This window comes from Erithacus rubecula, assembly GCF_903797595.1.
Source record: "Erithacus rubecula genome assembly, chromosome: 21".
NCBI classification, from domain to species: domain Eukaryota; kingdom Metazoa; phylum Chordata; class Aves; order Passeriformes; family Muscicapidae; genus Erithacus; species Erithacus rubecula.
This window is the reverse complement of record NC_136673.1, coordinates 1,805,018-1,826,560: the sequence shown is the minus strand read 5'-3', so window position 1 is coordinate 1,826,560 and position 21,543 is coordinate 1,805,018. Positions and strand designations below refer to the sequence as shown.

Sequence of the window (21,543 nt, the reverse complement as noted above, 5' to 3'; positions counted from 1 at the left end):
CTTTGAGCTCAGTGGTTCTTGGGGATTGATTGGGCAGATGAGTGTTGGGATTGGCCAAGGTATCCCAACAGCCAAGGATCCTGCTTTAAATAGAGCCCTGGAGTGTGTGTGCTCATCTGTGGAGAGAGTCAGGGAGAGGAAAGAGGTTCACAATAACCGAAAATTGTTATAATTATGACATAATTTGGACATCTGGAAAGTTTCAGTGTAAGCAGAATTTCAGCATGTGGAAGCTCGTTACCGGGAAGTTGGGTAATGAATTACAGGCCCGTTTGTCACATAAAGCCAATGATCCAAATTCCATCCTGTGACACAATTCAACTTGCACGGGCTCCAGCCTGTGACGGGAACGTGCAGGTGCTGCATTTCAGGGGTTTGCTCTCCAGTCATTGCACAGCCTGTCCTGATCATTCAAGCCTCAAATTGCTTAAAGGATTCTCCTGTTTCTGGGCAAGTACCATGAAGTGAAAGGGTTTTGTCCAATTGTGTGGATCAAGCCAAAGACAGAGGAGAATTTATCCAGCCAAGGACGTTGGCTAATGTTATTTGTAGAGCTCAGGGTAAAAAAGCTCATGAGGGTGAAAGTGTGAAGGCAGCACAGAGCAGAAGATTTTCCAGGCACTTCCATGGAGCATCACCACTGTGTCACAAGGTCAGATGGTCTGAAATGGAGCCCGACCCCTCTCACTTGCTGTTGTACCCTGCTCTTGGGGAACAGCTCTGGGTGTGACACAAGGACAGTGGTTCCTGGCCAGGGCAATGGGATCTGTGTGCCAGGGACACTGGGACCAGTGGCAGCCCAGTGCCAGCCTGCTTCTGGGTGGGAGTCTGCAGCTGAATAAATAACACATGCTGGGAACAGGATAAGGTGGGAGCAGGGAGCTGGGGAGGGCCGAGCAGGAACAGGCAGCAGTTCCCCAGCGATAAGGGCTGCTGCAGTGAGTGTCTGCTGGCCCCAGGGAATTCTGGCATCTGGGAAAGGCAGGCTCAGGTCTGTGCAGCTACAAGGCTGGAGTAACTCCTGTGGGGCTCTGCGTTTGTACTAGGCACAGTGGGATTTGATCCAGATGCTTGAACAGGAGTATTACAGTTTACACAGCCCCCCCTGCAAGCTCCAGCTGTGCCAGAGATTCCAGTGCTGCTGGTGATTCTTCAAGAGATGCTCTCCTTGCTGGCTGAGCTTCCTCCAGCTGAGTGCACCCCATGGCACAGCTACTGAGTCCCGAAGAGCTGCTGTGCACAGTTTGTTATCTACCCCAGTCTTCCCAGTTTTCTGGGGTACTGGCATCCAGTAAGGTCCAATAGAAGCTGCTTCTCTCAGAGCTTTACACAGCAGCTTTGCTTTTTCTCTGTCTGGTTTGAGACTCCTGACACTCCAACCCTGACAAACACTGCCTTACCTGGTGTCATTTCAGCGTCTTCCCAAGAGAGCTCAAAGAAGTTTTTGCCTCGTGGAGACAGGAGTGCAGCAACCGCGGCCGTCCCGACATCAGCGAGCGGCTGATCAGCGCCTCGCTGTTCCTGCGCTTCCTGTGCCCGGCCATCATGTCCCCGTCGCTGTTCAGCCTGCTGCAGGAGTACCCCGACGACCGCACCGCGCGCACGCTCACCCTCATCGCCAAGGTCACCCAGAACCTCGCCAACTTCGCCAAGTAAGCCGGGCAGGGCAGGGCTGGGCAGCGCCTCCGGCTGCGTGGGCACAGAGCCCACGCTGGCCACTCCTTTCCTTTGCTTCCTGTTGGCTTTTTCCCCACGTCTCTCTGGGACTCGTTCCCTCACTGGCAGGTCAGGGAGATCATTCGAGTTTCCAAAACAGGACGTGTTTCATGAGCAGAAAACAGGCTGTTTTGAGCACATGGACAAGCTGTGGGGTGGCAGTGGGGACTCTGTCCTGTGATGTCCTGTGGGTGTAGGACCAGAACCCACTCAGCAGCAGTGATGTGCTCGGCGTAGGAATTGTTCCATCCCTCCTTTGAGCTCTGGGACCTTCCCTGCTATTAAAATGCAGCTGACTGAACTGAACAGGGACACCATCAGTTTCTAACTAAGCCCATTGGTTTGATGGAAACAAAGCGAGAGATTTCTGAAAATCTTTCTACTGGCTGTAGCTCTGAGCTACTTATCCTGAGCTCTGATAACAAAATGATGAGCTTTCTGAAACACGAATGGACAGTTTCTATCTAAAGCTCCTTAGATCTGGAAACTGGCTTAGTGCTCACACTCACAGTCAGGAATGCACAGACGTGCCTGCGGACACTGGCAGGAGATGTACAAGTGTGTTACACTAGATGACAGGAATTCTCTGTATTCCTGACCAATCCCTAACTAAAGGGTTTTCATATTTCCAGCACTTTGCAGAAAGGCTCTTTAACTAAGCTGACATTAGTCAAGCTGAAGTGATCAAGCTGAGCTGTCCTGTGCATGGCACTGGGCTGAGCCTGTCCCGTGGAACTGCTGGTGCTGGCACAGCACCAACTGCTGCCAGGACAGCCCAGCCACGAGGCCCTCCTGTTGTGCTCTAAAGCAGACAAAAGACTGAGGGTGGAGAGCTTGGGGGGCAGAAGGAGGTGTCAGGAAGGCTGAGGGGGGATGATGGGCTGGCCCAGCTGCAGGGGGGGCTCTCCAGGGTGATCCCAGAGCAGTTGTGCTGGCATTGCTGGAGAGCACAGGATTCCTGCCCCCATCTGTCACTGGGCTCCAGTCAGCTGAGGGTGATTGCTGTGACAGCATCTTGATTTCCAGTGACAGGTCCTGTTTCTGGAGGCTGTGCCCTGACCCACCACTGAGACACTGGGTCACCAAGAACTCCTTTGTTTCTCCTCCTTTCACCTTTGTTTCTGCTGGGGAGATCCCACACTGATGGGGGCTTAGCTGGATCAGGCTGGGGTTAATTTTGGTTCCATGGTCAGTGAGGTGTCCCAGGTGCTTGGAAGGGTTGAGATGCCAGAGGAGGGTTTTTAGCTGTGTTGTACCTGCCCTTTTTCGTGAACTGCACTTTTTTTCCCTGGATTTAGCAGAAATCCATGTTGCTCTCTCAATAGGTTTGGCAGCAAAGAGGAATACATGTCCTTTATGAATCAGTTCCTGGAACATGAATGGACTAACATGCAGAGATTTCTCCTGGAGATTTCCAATCCTGAAACCATCTCAAACACAGCTGGCTTTGAGGGCTACATTGACCTGGGCCGGGAGCTGTCCACATTGCACTCACTACTCTGGGAAGTCATTTCCCAGCTGGAGCAGGTATCCAGGGATGGCAGGGACAGCTTTGGGGGTGGGAAATGACAGAGAAAATGCTGTTCAAGCGATTCCCTGAAGAGACTGTCCAGCAGCTGGCAAAGCCCACAGTTGTCTAGCAAAGAGCACGGGATGGTGGTGGTGATTCTTCTGTCTCTTCTGTCCAGGGCACTGCCACCAAACTGGGCCCTCTGCCGCGGATCCTGCGGGACGTGAACGCCGCTCTCAGTAACCCGGCCTGCGTGCAGGTGTCGGTCACTGCCGAGCACGCCGCGCCCGGCGCCGGCAGCAGCATCTCGGCAGGGCTGCAGAAAATGGTCATAGAGAATGACTTGTCTGGGTAAGAGACCAACGGGGCCTGGCCTCACACCAGCCATTATGGAATATTCACACAGGCACAGGCAGCACAGGGTGCAGTGTGCCATTGCTGAGCAGGCTCTCCCATTGCAGAACTGCTGCTGGATGTAGTTCAGCTCTGACTCTGCAGAGAGCAGGGGGTGGTAGTGCCAGGCCATGGCTGAACCAAAACTGGGAATGTGGTCTGGGAGATGAGGAACCTACTGGTTCTGGTCTCAGCTGTTGAGATGTGGCTGCAGAAGCAAACTTGAGTGTCTTGTAGTGCTGACCTTGATGTGATGAGGGGTGTTGTTAAGGGCTGTGAGAGATGTACAGGATTGGCCTCACCCATCTTTGTATGAAGTAGGGTGTGTGCTGAATTCACTGAGATCCAAACCTGGATATTCTGGAACTACCCAAGCTGTGGAGGCCTCACAAGGAATTTCAGTTTACTCTGTCCAGTTTTTATAAAACTGGGAGTTTTTACTGCAGAGCAGTGATTCACAGACAACAGTCACCTACATACTATTTGGCCTGATTAAGTAAGGAGCTTCATTCATGGGGAGAATGAGGCTTTTGCAGACCTCTAATGTTTCTGTTTGTGGAAAACGAAATGGAGTTCACATAAATGGAAAGACTGTGCTAGTAAAATAGTTTGTAAGTGGAAACTGCATAATATTTAACAGTTTAATTAGGAATGAAAGGCAGCAATGACACTGGACTTGCTGTAATCAGAGCTTTCATCTCTAGTGCCTCCCAGCATGAGGTGCAATTATTTAAATCCAGTGCTATGGAGGATCTCTGACAATATGTTTCCCCCCAATACTTGCTTACAATGCACCATCTTTGATCAGCAGAATATTCACATTAAGCTACTGCAAAGCTCTCTCTTCCTATCCCCAAGAAATCAATATTGCATGAATGTGCATTGCAGCAGGAGTGGAGGGATAACCTTCAGCTGCCAGGCTTTAGCTCTGCTGTGTGAGTGCTCACTGGCCTGGGAGGCCGGGTGTGGACTCGGGTCCCACAGTGTTCTGTGCTGTCCATATCCTGGCCACTGTTCCCACAGGAGCACAGAGCATGGTGCAGCCTTTGGAGGGAAGGGTGACACACCCTGACCCGGAGCAGAGCAGCCCCCAGGAGTGTGTCCCCGAGCCTGGTGACAGTGCAGTGCCCTGCGTGCACACACTGCCCTCACTCACCTCCCTCACCTGCCAATTCCAGGCCAGCCCGGGGCTCCACAGCACCTTCCCCACTCTTCTCACTGTCCCCAGCTGGGCCAGTCCTGTCCCTGCTCCTGCCAGGGCTGGGTCTTGTCCCTGTCCCCATCCCTGTCCCACACAGCTGCGCCACCCTGATTTCTGAGTGATTTCGTTTTCCTGCTCTGGTGCAGCATTCACAACTCTTCTTTTTTGTTTTGTTTTCCTTTCCTCTTCCTTACGCACTGACTTCCCCGCAGTCTGATAGATTTCACACGGTTACCATCTCCAACCCCTGAAAACAAGGACTTGTTTTTTGTCACAAGGTCTGCTGGGGCCCAGCCCTCCCCTGCCCGAAGCTCCAGTTACTCAGAGGCCAATGAGCCCGACGTGCAGATGTCAAATGGCAGCAAGAGTTTGTCCATGGTGGACTTGCAGGACAATCGGCTCTTGGACAGTGGGGCCAGCGTGCCCGGCACGGCCGACTCGCTCAATGACAGTCAGTCGTCCCTGGGGCAGTTGCAGGGCGTGTGGAGCACACGGACTCAGCAGAACAGCGTGACGGGCATGGCCACGGTGCGCCGGGTGGGCCAGACCCCCACCACGCCGAGCGGCGAGAGCGCGCCGGGCCGGCCGCAGCTGCTGGCGCCGCTGTCCTTCCAGAACCCCGTGTACCAGATGGCCGCCGGGCTGCCGCTGTCCCCCCGCGGCCTGGGCGACTCCGGCTCCGAGTGCCACAGCTCGCTCAGCTCCCACAGCAACAGCGAGGAGCTCACGGCCACCAAGCTGGGCTTCGCCGGCCCCGCCGCCGCCGAGGACTTCTCCCGCCGGCCGGGGGAGCTGGCCCGGCGGCAGCTGTCGCTGACCGAGAAGGGCGGGCAGCCCACCATGCCGCGGCAGAACAGCGCGGGCCCGCAGCGCCGCATCGACCAGCCGCCGCCGCCGCCGCCGCCCGTCAGCCGCGGCCGCACGCCGCCCTCGCTGCTCAACACCGTGCAGTACCAGCGACCCTCCAGCGGCAGCATCATGTCCTCATCGCCCGACTGGCCCGGCAGCGGGGCGCGGCTCCGGCAGCAGTCCTCCTCCTCCAAGGGTGACAGCCCCGAGATGAAGCAGCGCACGATGCACAAACAGGTGAGTTGGGGCTGTCCAGGCCCTGGCACTGAAGGGGCCAGGTGGGGTTAGCCCGTGCAGATTGCTGCCCTGGGAGGGCACGTGGCTCTGAGCTGCCACAGCAGTGCCAGCCCCACGGTGGCATTGCCTGTGGGGATGTACCTGGGCTCTGGCCTGAGGCACAGGCCCTCCAGGGACAGGAGCACAGAGCAGTGTCCACTCCCGGTGTCCCTTCGCCACCTGGCACTGGAGTGAGACGCGGTAGGTGGCAGAGGCTCGAGGGCAGTGGCAGCCACGCCGCTGTCCTGTGCTACCATCTTGTCACTGCTTTGCCTCTCCATGCCAGGCTGTCATCCCATGCCATAGTCAGCCCTGCACCATCTCCCAGGCTTGGAGCAGACCCTGCTCTCCTGTCAGTAAGAGCCTCTGTGCCGCTGCTCCCGGCCCAGCGGGGAGGAAGGAGCTCAGAGCTGTGCAGAGCTCTGTGGTGATCCCACGTGCTGGGCTGCACACAATTCCATTGCTCCGGCCCTGAAGGTAAAATGGAAGGCAGTAGGTCACAGGCCTAGGGCCCTCTGGTAGTCCTGGCATGGACAAATCATTTTTAGAGTGCTCATTTATTCACTCTGCATTTCAAAACCAGCCCTACAGAACATTATCACTCTAAGACCTCTGTGCCTAAAGGAAGCGTTGTAAAAGAAAAGCAAACTCAGAGACTGGACAACCAGCAAGAGCCCAGTGCACCCAGACCCAGCACTCAGTGCTGCTGTGTCTGCCTGTCCTGCACAGGACAGCTGTGGAGCCTGGCCAGTGCTGCCCACAGAAGGTTGTTCATGCTCCCATCTGGTGCTGCTCCATGGTTCCAGTATCGATGGGTAAGTGGCACAATCAATGCTCATTAGGGACAGAGGGCACAGAGCTGTGCAAGGAGCAGAGGCCTGGCTGCAGCAGGGTTTCTTCCAGGAAGACAAGGATTCTCCAGGTGGCCATCGAAAGCCCTGGCCAGGTTCTCTTCGCAGAAGATTCCTCCACCACCCCTGTGGTCCTCTCAAAGTTTCTCTTCAGACCTGAAGCCTCAGAATGCCTCTTCCATCCTCACTCTTTTGGTTTCATAATTCTGGAGGTAGAAGAGCAGACTGGAAAATGGCATGGGCAAGCCCCTGACCCCAGTGAGGGAATTACACCAGTCTCCACTCCTTCTGACACAGAACCTCCTGTTCTGCTGCCTGACTGGGTTTGTCTGTCCAGAGGTTAGAATGAAGAAGAAAGTCCCTGACATTTCTGATTTGTTAATTTGAATTCCCAAGTCATTAACCTGAATGACCAAGTCATCCAGATGCCATGTGTTCATCTGAGTGCTAGCAGCAGCTTATAAGGAGGCAGGATGGAAGGGAAATAGCTGAAGAGTGACTTCCTTGTAATGTGGTTGGAAAATATTTAGGCAATGCCAGTGGCAGTCCCTGCCTAGGCCAGGACTGAAAGGCATCAGACACTGCTCACTGACCATGGAAGATCACTGCTAGTAAGTGATACTGAGCACTCAGACCTCTTCAGCATCTTAGTGCAGCCTCGGCTGAAAAGAAACTTTTCTTCTCCAAGAAGGCACCTGCATGTCATAAGGAGCATTTCAGCTTTCAGACCTTGTTTTATGGAATCCAGAGAAGCAGAGATGGTTCACAAGATGAAGGCTTGAGAGAACTCTGCTCATGGAGTGAATAAACCACCTGCAGCCACTCTGCTCACCTGCAGCCCAGCACCTTTGCAGGTCCTTGTGAGGTGACAGGATCTGCTCAGACACCAGGGCCATGACTTTGAGCAGGTCCCACTGCTTCTCCCCAAATAGTGTCCAGCTGCAGAACAGGAGCTGTTCCTGCTGCAGCCCCAGCTGCTCTGCTAGCTCAGCCTGGCTCCTTGCTGGCTGAGCAGCATGGGAGAGGCTCTGCTTGGAAGGAAACTCTCTCTCCAGCTTCATGACCATTTGTGTTACAGGTTTTTCTTTTGTCATGGTTGTATCATTGTTTCATTGTAGGCCCCTTCTCCTGTGAACCCCAATGCCCTGGACCGCACTGCTGCTTGGCTTTTGAATATGAACATGCAGTTTTTAGAAGATGAAAGCATTGACCCAGATTCCAAGCACAGGGATAAGCTCAGGAATAAGGACGAGCTCAGCCAAGCAGAAAAGGTAAAACCTGATTGGATTGAAACAAGTTTCTGAATAGAGAGAGGATTTCCTTGAATGTCATTCCCTGAGCACCCTGGGGACAAAGTGGGCTGTGTGCAGGTCCCTGCCCAGGAGAGAGGGGCCAGGCTGCTCCCTGTCCTACTCAGCCTCACAGGGAATTGTGGGGAATGTTTGGGAGGTTTTCACATAGTGACTGGAATCACCTTCTGATGAAAGCAAGTAAGAAAGACAGGAGCCAGAAAAAGTGCTGATGCTGCCCTGAAAAAAACTCTGCAGCCAGCCAATACCTCTTACTCTCCCCATTCCAACTCACCCAGCTGCTGGAAAGAAAGCTTAAAAAGTGGATTAAGTACACCTGTACCAGAGAATAGAGTAAGGCACAGGCAGCCTCATGCCTCAACAGGGACATGGAGCAGGAAGCAGCTTCCATGTCAAAAAGCTGTTCACAGAGCAAAAAACTAAGTCTAGATTTTGGTCTCAGAGACAGCACTGGTGCCTGGGGTGACTGTGTGCCATTTCCACAAGCTTATGGCAGTGTCACAGAGATCAGGGCCTGGCCAGTCTGGGGACTGCCAGGAAGCCATGTGCAGAGTCTCAGTCTCAGCCCCTGGGCCCACAGAGGCCCTGTGCCTCTGAAGCAGAGGGGTGCTGCTCCCTTCCCCTCCTTCCTGGGCAAATAGGGGGTGGGAAAAGCTGGGGAGAGACAAAGTAGGCCTGCTAGGGTGAAAAAGAAGGATAAAAATGAGGATGCAGCAGTGAGGAGCTGGAAAAATCCCATCTTTGCTGATTGCTGCTACTGCAAGGTTCTTTCCCAACAGCCTGGCTCTGCCAGGATTGTGGCACTTGAGCATCAATAGCATGTGGGATATTTCCTCAATGTGCTTCTCTTCTGTCACACCAGCACTGCAGACATCACCCTTCCCTAAGCCCCCATGCTGTTTCCCAGCACAGACATGTTCCTGATTTTGTTCCAATAGCCTTCCTGTGCTCATTCTGCTGTGCTGTGTCATTTGGGGACTGTCACATCTTAAATCCAAGGAAAAAGCTGAAGGGCAGGTGTCATAGGACCCAGGAGGTACAAGGCAGCAGCTCCCAGCTACCCCAGGAAGATCAGGGCAGTTTTGTGGGTTCAGCCCATCCTGACTGGGAGCAAGGCAGGCAATAGTGGGGTTCCAAACTCCAGTGGCACTGGAACATCCCAGTGCCTGCCCCAAGCTCTCTCATTGCCATGCAGCATCTTTCCTTACTCTGCTGTCCCATCAGTCACTGACATTCAAGATCACCATTAGCATAACCTCTCTCCCCATTGCTGTAAGACCTGAATGGTAACTGAGAATGAGACAAGTGTTCTAGAGACAGGAGCGACTCCTTCGGGCTCTGAGGCCTCTCCTGCTATCCTCTGAGCTCACTTTTGCTGCTCCTATTTTAAGGCTAGGGTAGGTATTAATCTTTCCTGTTCAAGCAACTCCCTGCTGACTTTAGTGCTTCTGTGCAGCTGTTTGAGCGCTTGGTTCCCTCATTGCTTCAGGTTCCATGTGCAAACCCTGTTCCTGTGCTGCACTAAGAGCTTTGCTAAAGGAAAACCCCCTCCCTCCAGTACTCTGGCAGTTCAGGAAACCAGCAGCTTGCAAAGTTTTCGATCCTGGGGAGCTGCAGTTGTTTTTGCAGTGAGTGGAATGCTGGCCAGTGCCCAGCAGCAGCCTGGCTGCCCTCCCCTCTGCCTAGAACTGGTCTGGGGTCTCACGGTCCAGGACTCTCAGACCTGGGACATGACCCAGCCCATCACTGCAGTGCCTACCCTGGTGTGATGGCCAAAGGGAAAGGCCAAGACACAACAGAGTGCACTTCTCTCAGTTCATTAATGCCACTTGTAGCTGTAACAGCCTTCATGGCTCGGATGGAAGCCTTTTTCCCATATCTGACTCTTTAAAAGCACCTTGCCACATTATCAGCTGCATGTTAATTATCCTAAAGTTATTCCAGTTGAGATGCTTTTTTAAGACTATGTCCAAATATCTTTTTTTTAATTAAAGCAGTTTTCTTGTGCACATACTCACTGGATTTTCCTTTAGCAAAGCAAGTTTACTGAATGCTGTGCTGTCGCAATAGCTGAACCCTGTTTTACCGAGTTCAAAAGCTCCTAATTTTTTTAACTGCTTTATGTGATTCTGCTGCTGATTTATAGCTTCACCCAAATGAACGGTACAACTGTGGGGTCTTGGCTTCATGCAGCAGCTCTTCTTGGACTGAACCCTGCTTTGAGATCTGAGTTAAACGCTGGGCTCCAAAAGGCAGGAGTGCTCTGTGCCCTGCCCGGCCAGCACGGTGCCCTCAGTTCGATGGAGGGTGATGGGACAGCAGTGTCCTGCATTTGTCACTGTCCCTCGTGCTTGGTCTCGGCCTGCCCAGAGCCCCCCCAGAGCCCCCCGTTTCTTGCTGCAGCCCGAGGAGCTCCTGTGTGAACCCCAGATGCCACCGCAGCCTCTCGTGCCTGTGCGAGCCCGCGCTGTCGCTGTGAGAAGCTGCGCGCCGCTTTGCCCTTGGCCCGCTCTAACCTGCATTTCCCCTGTGAAATGCCAGACTCTGCTAACAGCCACTCTCTGCGCTGCCGGCGACCCGCCCGCGGACCCGCCCGCGGACCCGCCCGCGGACCCGCCCGCGGACCCGCACCGCTCCGGCGCCGCGGACCACACCAAGAGGAGCTGTCGGCGAGCGGGGCTGTCTGACACGGGTTTGCAGCCATAGTCTGATACAAGGAGAGGGGAGTGAGAGGTTGTGGGGGAAACCCTGGCAAGGGCAGACCCTACGAGGTAACGTGCCACGTGTTTTCTCCTCCTGTGTCTGTCCCTCCTGCTCAGTACCAGCAGGACCTGGTGGTGCTGCAGGACAAGCTCCGCATCTCCAACAAGAAGCTGGAGGAATACGAGACTCGCTTCAAATGCCAGGAGGAGACCACGCAGAAGCTGATGCTGGAGTACCAGGCCAGGCTGGAGGAGAGCGAGGAGCGGCTCCGGAGGCAGCAGGAGGATAAGGAGATCCAGATGAAGGGCATCATCAGCAGGTACAGGGAGAAGGGAGAGCTGGGGATGGCAGTGAGGCAGGGCAGCCTGGCTGGCATTAGAACTCACCCCTTCTCAGGAGAATCAGGATTCTTTGGAGGTGCAGGCAGGTTTCACAGACAGGTTTTCCCCTCAGTGTTACTTGGGACAAGGAAAACATCAATGTTTTCCTGAGCACAAGGGCAGAACTCCAGGAAGGGAGAGCTCTGGTAGACTTCTGTTCATATAGCCATGGATCTCATCACCATCCCTGACTTGTAACTTCCCAGTGGGAATTGGTGTTTATACCACAGTCCACGACTGTTTCAGTGCAGTTGATTTCACCTTTACCTGAGCCAAGCCCACTCAGTGCTCTCAGTCAGGCCTCACCACTGGGTCAGCCCCTCCTTGTGCTGTGTCACTTCAGCTTTGGGGCACTCCACTAGAGAGAGCCAAGAAAAGAAGCTTGGTTTGTGGGTAAGAGGAGGCAGGGTGTCAGGGTAATACCTGGGCTTAGCAGAGCCCAGCCAATGTAATTTTTTGTTGTATGCATCCCAGACTGATGTCAGTTGAGGAGGAGTTAAAGAAGGACCACGCTGAAATGCAGGCTGCTGTGGATTCCAAGCAGAAGATTATTGATGCACAGGTGAGTCTCCCATGCCAAAAGCTGCTGCAGTTTTCAGCTTTGCCAACACACAGGTACCCCCTGCAGCAGTGGCTGCCCACGGTGAGACCATGTGGGTGAGTGAGCACCAAGCTGAAGGCAGGGACAGGACAGCTGTAGCAGGACACAGTGACTGTCCCAGCTGTTTGCAGCCTTGGAGCATGGCACAGAGGATGTGGGGTGGCAGTCTGGGGAGGGATTGTGCCCACAACTCAGTCAGAGCATTGCTTGGTGTCCCAGTAATGCCTGAATCTTCAGAACAAGGAACACACAGCTTGCCCACAGCCAAGCCCACATGATTTTTCAGCCTTTAGGTTATGATTTGAAGGATTGGGAGGCTCAGTTGCCACAATCAGTTATAGTAGAAGAGGAGCATCACATGATGGATGCAAAACACTGTGATTGGAAAAGAGAATATGAAAATACAGCCCATAATCTTTTAGTTTGTCTAACAGAGACCACTATGTCCTCAGCAACAAGGCCTCCCTACAGCTTGTGGCTTAGAAGTGATATTATATTCTGGCCTTACACTTAACAGCCCTGTTGATCACTTGTGAGTCACTACTCAGGACTAATTCATTGTATAGTTAATTAAAAAGGAGACAGTAGTAATTTTGTAAAAAAACCCAGCTTTTTTGGGGAGCAGCTTATTCCAAGCTGCTGAATCACCCATCCTGATCTGTTCTATGCTCCAGCAGAGCCCAGCAGACCCAGGGTGTCCCTAAGGTGTCAGGGGTGGTACCTGCAGCCTGCCAGCTTCTCCTGTCCCCTGCACCTTGTGGGACAGGTCAGGTTCAGACCATGCCCCTGCACACTCTCTGCTGTTCTCTTTTGATCACCTCACACTGTACACATGTTCACACATGGACTTTCAGAGTTCCACACAAGCAACTGCTGTGCCCCTGAGCTGGTTCTGTTCTACTGCTTGTGGCAGTCACAGAAAGATGACATTTGTTCAGTGTCACAAAGAACAGGAGTGGTAGAATCAGGCAGCAACATGGCAGCTCTTGCTCCCATCCTTACAATGCTGTAATGGGTGAGAGCTGCCATCAAAGACAGCCTGGGAGGCCACAAGTCATTTAAACTATTAATTTACACTAATTAAACACTGACAGGAATAACTATCTTGGGAGAGTTTGGGTTTAGAAATGGAATTCTACCATCCTTGTCACAGCTAAGTTAGAACAAACAGTACAGTGTATAAATGAATAATTAGAGCAACTGTGTTACTTCCATTTTCATACATAAAATAAATGTAGCTCACCTTGCACAGACAGGAGATATTTGTAGTCCTGCAGATTTCAAAAAGTGCTGTGTAGCACTTAAAAACCCCCAACCTAAGAATGCCAAAGAGAAAGGTCCTGGTGCAGAAGGCCTCTGGGTCACTGTCCTGGGCTGACATCCCAAGGGAGGGACAGGGCTCGTGCCTTTCCCCTGACTGTGCCCTCCGCCCGTTTCTTGCAGGAGAAACGCATCGCTTCCCTGGATGCTGCCAACGCACGGCTAATGAGTGCCCTTACTCAGCTGAAAGAGAGGTACAGCATGCAGACACGTAATGGGATCTCCCCCACAAACCCAACTAAATTGCAGATTACAGAGAATGGCGAATTCAGAAACAGCAGTAATTGTTAACGCGCGGAGGGCGCTGCCGCAGGAGAGGCCTGGCCGGAGGGACCGAGCACAGCCGGCGTGAGCCGCGGCTTCAGAGAACGGCTGCTCCCCGAGCACCAGCTCCTTACTGCGGACGGCGCCGACTGACCCTGCTGGGAGATGTCCTGCCAGCACTTTGAGGGACGGGAATGGCGAGTGTGAGATGAGTGGCATAAGGAAATAACATATATTTGAGAATCGCTGTCACTGTTGGATTTGAATCAGTGTTTAATGTTTAAACAAAAGTAACCTTTTCCTTCTAAACTGCCCAAAGGATATGCCTCACCCCTCCCAGCAAGGAGTAATGTCCTTGTCATTGCAGTAAGCGAAATAAAGGGAGCTGGGCAGAGCCTGCAGCAGGCAGGGGCCCAGTAAGTCCAGTTCCAGTGTGCTGCTGGATGTAGCGTCCGAGGGACGGCAGCAAAGCCTGGCCCGCTCCTCCTGTGGCTCCCCCCGGAGCACAGCCCTCCCAAAGTGAACCCCAGCCGAGCCCAGCATCCTTCCTGGGGGCTTTTGTGAGGCCATTGGCTTCTACAGCACCCAGGGCATTTATGCAGCTAATTAGTGTTTAATTAACTCCGCCCATCGAGGGAGCACAGTGCAGATGGAAGGTCAGGGCAGTGTGGTGGCCAAAGGGGTGCTGTGTGGGGAACCCCGGTGGCAGGGGGGCAGGACTGGTGCTGCTGGGGGTCCCTGGGCAGCCCAGGGACACAGAGCAAGGCCAAGGCTCTGGCACAGGAGTGGAGGGAGGAGCTGGCACCTGGTGAATGGCAACTCGATTCCTCTGGACAGCTTCTGCTCTCTCACAACTAAAGGGGAAGAGTTTTGTAAGCAATAGCCCCAGGCACTGTCCACACACTTCCCGCCACAGAATAAAGTGAATGTTGCCTGAGCTTGGTCCTGTGCTGTGACTGAGGGACAGGGGCTGGATTTGCTGGTGCCTGTTGTGGTAGAGGGGGCGCGAGGGGCTACGTGCAGTGGCAGCTTCCTGCTTGATCAAGGGTTCATTGTGGGGATGGAATGCTCTGTGCTGAGAGTTTTACTATTTCTGGGGAGAAAAACAGACAAAGAAACAAGAAAAAGCCCTGAAGAACCATGAAGATCGGTAATTCTATTTCTTTTCTTTCACAGTATGCATTAGAAAAAAAAAGATCCCATTTTCTGGAATACTGGTCTCTTTAAATTGGGAATGAGCACTGCATGGAAATTAACCGGCTTGAAGAATGTAAAACATGGTCATAAGGGAGTAACCACCAAGAACAGCAGCCACCACCGAAAGGCCCCTTGTCAGGAGCACTTGCAGGCATAAGCCAGGATTAGACTTTCCCAGCGCCGAGACGCGTTGTGCTCAGCGGAGGGGGCGCCCCTTCACGGGGGTCGTGCCGCTGACCTGCCGCCACGCTGTGTCTGTGCCTTTGTGGTGCTTGCAGTTAGTCCTTCACACTCTCAGAGCAGGTCCCTCGTACCGAGAGCCAGAGGTTTCTCTGAGATACGGATGACAGTGTACAGTGTACAGGACATCTGCCTATGCTCCCTCTAAAGGTTAACACACTGCTCAACGCCTGTCCTAGCTCCTCCTGCCATGTGTAAATGTACAGCCCAAGGGACTAGGACGCTCCCTGAGCTCTGCTCTGCTTAGGTACCGTCTCCAGCCTCACACTTCCCAGGCTGCCTGAGCAGGACACTTTGCCAGTAAGCTCTGCATTGCCGTGCTGCCCCACAGCCGTAAGGCTCCTTAACAGCATTCTTCCTCATGCAATCGTTTGCAAAATTAAAGATGCTCTTTTTGCTACATGTTTTTCTGGTCCCTGGAAGCCCTGGGCCAAGCCCAGGAGGAGCGAACGTGTTGCACTGAGGTCTCCACACCCCGCCAACACCTGCCGAGGGGTGCAGCACACAACAGACCCCAAACGGAGCTCCTCAGAGCAATGTCATAACTCAGTACTTATGGCAAGTACAGTCACCTTTGAATTTTGGAGACTAGCACAGATGGCTTTGAAGAACCTCACAAATCTGACAAGGTTACAACTGGAGAAAGACCCAGACAGGTTAGGAATATACAGGGTACTGTGAACCGTTGGGTACGTAGATTTACACCTGCCACTGTCTCAGAGTCAAATACATGTTAAGAACCCTGCAAAAAAGACTATTTTAAATGCTTTTGCCCTAAGATGCCTGTTTAGAGCTAATTGTTTTGAATTCTAAGTATTTGTGTTGCGAGAGAATGGAGTTTTTCAAGACAGAAGTGACATAGAGGAATGGAAACGCTAACAGGGCACGGGGCGGGCGCCCCACCAGCGACGTTTCCATTCATACATGGAAGTAATTTTGGGATGCAGTCAGTGCTCTCTGTAAGAGCTGGAAAAAGAAACACCCACAAACCAATTGTTTAGTGCTGAAGCTATGCACAGTACATCTTAATCTTCTCCTCAACCACAAGCCAAGGCACTGCTCCCCTCCCCACCCAGATCTGTCACAAACTCCTGGTTACCCTCAAAACTTGCAAATTACTGAACACATTGTTCTGCTGAAATAGCAGGAATGCTTAAATCCTTCCACAGCCAGTTATTAAAATCTTAAAAGTTCCAGTGCCAACACCTTCTGGAGTTGTTGCGTAGTTTCCCAAGCCAGTACAAAAAGAAATTTAAATCAGGATGAAGTCTTATTACAGTAGAGATTCCCCCCTGTTTTTCCCTGTTTCCTTTCCCTGCAACTGTCAACAACTGGACCTAACCATGACCCTCCCCTAAAAAGGTTTGGGGCAGGTGTTCAGGTCCAGGCTGAGTTCAGCTTGTGCTTCTGTTATTTATGAGCTGTACATTTCTCTGTGTGTGTGTGTGTGTGTGTGTGTGAGTGCAGGAGCCCCCGTTCCCTGCCATGGCCTCGGAGCTGGTCCCTGGCATAGCAATAGCTGGATCCTGAGAGGTGCTGCAGCACCACAGCAAACACCACTGTCCCCAAGGTTTCCTCATCGGCTCCGTTTCCTTCCTGGTTCTTGCGCTTTCTACAGTAAGAGGCTGTTCTAGTGCAAACTCGTCAAAGTGTAAACAAAGCAAAAACACTCCAATTTTTATCTTAATACAAGTCTTAATATTTTTTTTTGTAAATGTTCTCAGTGTTTACTGTACCGTATCTATCTCACTAACAGTTGTATATAGTAACTTACTTCTGGTGCTGCTTATTCGGTCGGGATTTGGCTGTATCTCACTGCTGTGTTGGAGAGGTGGGCTCGGGCTGCCAAACCTGGATCCAGACCCACGTCCTGATTCCAGCCTCCTCCTCCCTTGGGGATCTGAGGACAGGGAGCAAAGCCATGGATCCAGATTTGTGGTGGACCCACCTCAAAGATTCTGTTTTAAGAGTTTTGATTTGGGGTTTTGTTAAACTGTAGTGAACGCTCCTGAACAAATGAGCGGTTTTGTGTGAAGGGGGATGAAAGAGACTGACCCATATCCCAAGGTCTCTGTGGACTGTAAGTGTCATCATTTTGGACAGGGATTATGGCTTCAGTGCCAAAAGATGGGAGGGACCCCAGTCCTTCCCCATGCCAACTCATACTACAGTGTAGTCACCAGCCCCTTTTGCACCAGTTTAAGCAAATCCTGCCACCATCCAAAGAGTCTGGTGTCACTTTGCATTGTCATTTGAGTCTGGTTGGTTTTGTTTTCTGCTTTTGCAGCTGTAAAGCACTGATTGCACTGTGAGAACACGTGGAACCCTCTGGTCTGGGAGCCAGTCCCAGAGGTTGCTGCAAGGTTGCAGGACACAGGTTCTGCTACTATGAATATTCCTAAAGGGCAAAGGGACTTGCTGGACCTCAGTGAGGTGTCACAGGCTCTCCTGGGAAAGCAATCAGCAAGGAATCAATCATTCCCAAAGTTTAAATAGCTCATGGGCTTTTTCCTGTTCCTAATGTCCACGCCCAGATGCAATAGAAAATGTGCTGAGGTCTGTTCTGTGAGGGACAAGGAGAGGCTTTTCAGTCACAGATGGCAGATGCATTAATGTGTTCAGCCAGGACAGCCACAGGCTGTGGCCCAGGGGTCTGAGCTGAAAGGGGCTCATTTTCCCCAGGAGCCCAGGGCAGTGGGAGCAGCCCAAGGGCCAGGAGTGACAGCAGCCTGTCACCAGTGGGTCCAGCAGCTCCACCCCAGTCCCTGCCCTGTCCTTCACACAGCTTTGCCTGGAGAGCAAAACAAAAGTCCAAAGGGAACACCTGTGACACTGTCCCTGGGTGGGTGCTCCATCCTTCCCACCTGCACTGACTGCTGGGGTCACCTCCTCCCAAAGGTTTGTGTTCAAAGCCTCCAGGTTGGCCAGGACTGGCACCTGCTGTGGGGCAGAGCCGTGGCCTCAGGGCTGTTTCAGAGGAGACTGCTCAGCCAGTGGCACCCACCCTGCTCTGACCTCACACAGATAACTGCTGCCTTTTCCTCCTCCCTTGGGGAAAATCACACCTGGGGGAGTGGGAGGACAACAGCAGCATGAGAACATGCAGCTCATGGGCTTCCCAAACCAAATCCAATCCTGAGGGCGTTGCACAACATCCAGAAACAACCACGCTTTGGAAAAGGGTGTCACGTTCAAGCATTGACTTTCACAGATCACCTGAGCTGTGACATTGCTGTAAATGCCATGTGGCTCTGCATCAGCTACCAGTACCCCAGAGTGCAGCCTCCATGTTCACATATTCCTTTATCATACATCACTGTGTCTTAAGATATACCTCTCTCTGTATATCTGCTTAGGCTGATACTTGTTCCTGATAAGCAGTCGCTATGTTTTATATCCTCTTATAAAGAAAAACAAATCTTTTTTTGTAAGTATGTTTAAAAAAACAAAAAAGCAAAGTGGAAGTGTTTGCTGAATCTCCTTCAGCTCCTTTTAAACTATGTAATAATGTACAGAGAAAGTTGTTGGTGTTCAAAGAAATGATGTGGCTGTGCAATTTATGTACATTTGCAATTAGAAATATTAAAGATTTATTTAGATATTTTACATAAGTGCTCCAGCACCTCTACTCAGTCATTTCCAGCTTTTAGAGCATCCTGGCACATGCCACATGCACACACAAACCTGTTTTATCTGCCTCCCTAAAGAGATGATTGAAATCTGCTCCCAGTAGTGTTTTAGCCACTTTCCCTTCACATGCTCAGGAGTCTGACAGCCACACCTGCTCCTCCACCAGACCTTACAAACCACCCTTCTGCCTCCAGTAAAAGTAGCAGAAAACTTGGAGGAAAGTCATTAAAACCCAGGGCAGCATCAGCACCTCTGCCTCATTAACATCATCATAATTAGCTCCTGCGGGAGAGGTGGAAGACAGCCTGGTTACACCGAAATGAGTCGGGATGTGGGGAGCACCTGTGGCTATTCCTGCACTCAGCAGCGCTGGAGCTGGGCTGGGCACTGGGCTGGGCACTTCCCTCCTCCTGTTCCTGTCAGCAACCACACCCCAGGGAGGGAAGGCAAAACCCAGCCAGGCCAAAATCCCCTCTCAAGGCTCTGCCATTCATTCCCCTCAACATTGTTGATTTTGAAGGCTGAGAGAAAGAAAAACGCAGCCCTGAGAAAACACTGCAAGGAGGGATTAGTCAAAAGCACCTTGACTTGAATAAAACCTCCTTAGCAGCTGTTGGGCTTCATTAGAGCAGAGCTGAATTCTCAGCCGAAAACAGCCAGAACGTGTGTGTGCACTGACAGCTCTCAGCACCTGCGGCTCCGCAGCGGCTGCAGCCGCTCCCAGCGGCGCTGGGACAGGCCAGACGCGGAATTGCACATCAGCAGCCAGAGCAGCCACGGGAATACGGGCTGGGAGGCTGGCGAGCGCAGATGTGTTTGCTTGAGGTTTTTAATCTGGAGAGTCATTTAAGCACAAGACTCATCAGCAATAATGATGTTCCAGTAATTGCACCCTTAGAAGCACAGGGTCTGATCTGAGTTCAGTAAGTGAGAGTCACTGGCCCGTGAGCTGCTCCTGGTGCCAGGCAGCACCTCCTGCACAACCCAGTAAGTACCTCAGGCAAGCCTGAGTGCTCCCACTCCATTGTCCTGGCAAAGCCGAGTCCCACAGCAGCAACTGGGAGATATCAGAACTGAGCATCTTCAAAATAGGCAAAGGCAAGAATCCTGCCCACAACTGGACAAAGCAGCGGCCTGGCAGTGGGCACTGACAAGTGAGGAAGTGACAGCATTAAGCCAGTACTTGCCAAGCTGGAGCCTTAAGAGCACAGTTAGCCTGTTAGTTTCAGTGGGAGGGAGGCAGGGAGGTGCGAGATGAGGCTCATACCTAGGGAGGGAAGGGACAGGAACAGCTCGTGTCAGCTCCTCCAGTAAGTCTCCAGTGTGCTCCTGACAAGCATCCTTCCCTCACAGCTTCCCAAGCCCTTCATAAACAGCCAGCTCCCACTCCACTGCAGTGGGTGAACACCAGCACCCTTATTTTTACAACAGGGACGTGCAGTAGGAGCACAACATTCCCAATGCCTCCCAAAAGCTACAAAAACCAAAGAGCTGATTTTCCTTCCCCCCTGCTTCTGCATGCAGCCATCCCACGCACGGCAGCCCAGGCTCCTGAGCAAACATCCTCTGGAGAAGTAATTCAAAGGCAGGCAGTAAACAAACCTCCAAAGCCTTGGCCCCAGAGAGGGAGCGCAGCCGCTCCCAGCCAGAGAGTCAATAATGACAGGCGAGCAGAAAGGAAGGAGCTGGAAGAACAAGAGTCATTAGTGGAAACTTGTTGTTTGTGCTAATTAGATCATTATCTGGAAACTGCTATTGATGTTGCTATTTTAGCTCCTGCTGCTGTTCACAACTTTATTTTATCCATGTCTATTGACTGCCCACACTCTTCTACATCCTGCAGCAAGGGCTGGCAGTGCCGCCCACAGCCAGGCCAGGATGGAGATGTTTGTGTCCCGTGCCAGGCAGCACCTCCTTCCCACCATCACCTCAGCACCTGCAATGTCCTCAGACACTCAGGAAAAATGTTTTCAGCTTGTTACAATGTGCCCTGTGCTATTATTGATCTTAGACAAACAGTGGATTGTGTTACTTGGTTATTAAGTAAGGTGGCAGGAAGAGAGAGGACTTGGACACGTGTAGGATTTCTGCCATTTCCCACCTGACAGCCAGCACAGCCCCTAACACACAAATAATATTGATGCAGGCCCCATACATGATCAGATTTCCCCATTGGTAGTATGAGCCATAATTGAATAGCCTCAACTATTTGATTTTTGTGCTACATCATCAAGGAGTGAAGCCTGAATAAATGAGCTCCCAAGCTGATTGACTTCAATTTATTACAGTCACTAACTACTCTTCCTCCTGGAAGCCATGGTTCCCCCTGAGCCAGGAGAGCCACGTGCTGGGGACTTGGGCTGATGGGAGGACAAAGATGAGGCTCAAGACTCAGCAAACCACAAATCAGGGACCTGGGTTTGCCTCCAAAACTCGTATTCTCCCTTCTCCTGCTTGTTCACCAGTGTATCTGAACCTGACCTGCAGAAAGGCTTTTGTGTTTCCACTGATGAGGCAAAGGAAGAGGGAAAACTGCATCACATTAGCATAACAGGCTTTCAATTTTGTCTTTTACTGCAATTGCATACCACTTTCACACTACACCTGCTGTAAATTCAGCAATACACAAGTGAACTAAATTCTGCTATCAGAACAGCACAACCATTTGCCTCCCCCAGAGGCAGAGGGGGGAACAGGCCGTGGGGACACTGCCCCATTCCCAGGCCATTCCTGAGCACAGGATGTGCCACAGGCTCCCTGGCACTCCGGTTGGTGGCAGCAGGCAGAGCTGTGCCCTCCCGCACCTCTCGCTGCGTGCAGCCAGGAGCACTCGCTGCCGGTCCCCGCCACCTGCTGCACCTGGGACAGCGGCGAGGAACGGGAACACCGGGAACGGCAGCAGCTGGCGGAGGTGTGAAGCCAGGCTGCCTGCAGCCATCCCGCCGGCGCTCCCTCGCTGAGCTCTGCTTAACACACTGCCACTCCCCCCCGCTGCACTGCCAATAGAAACGCGCTCGAATAAATCACCTCTAAGTTAAGAGCAGCCATTAGCTATTAGCAAACACCGCAGGCCTGTGGGCCAGGGTAATTCAATGTGATATG

General features: G+C 52.3%; 1 protein-coding gene across 1 annotated transcript in view; it reads left to right on the top strand.

Moving 5' to 3' along the window:
• The window catches only part of DAB2IP (DAB2 interacting protein), a 122,806-nt gene extending 106,748 nt beyond the window's left edge, over positions 1-16,058 (top strand). Inside the window, 8 exon segments of the mRNA XM_079324492.1 lie at positions 1,416-1,652; positions 3,042-3,243; positions 3,405-3,577; positions 5,033-5,906; positions 7,915-8,067; positions 10,926-11,128; positions 11,664-11,751; positions 13,234-16,058. Coding sequence (XP_079180618.1) covers positions 1,416-1,652; positions 3,042-3,243; positions 3,405-3,577; positions 5,033-5,906; positions 7,915-8,067; positions 10,926-11,128; positions 11,664-11,751; positions 13,234-13,401 — 2,098 coding nt within the window. The 3' untranslated portion in view covers positions 13,402-16,058.
• Positions 16,059-21,543: the final 5,485 nt, after the last annotated feature.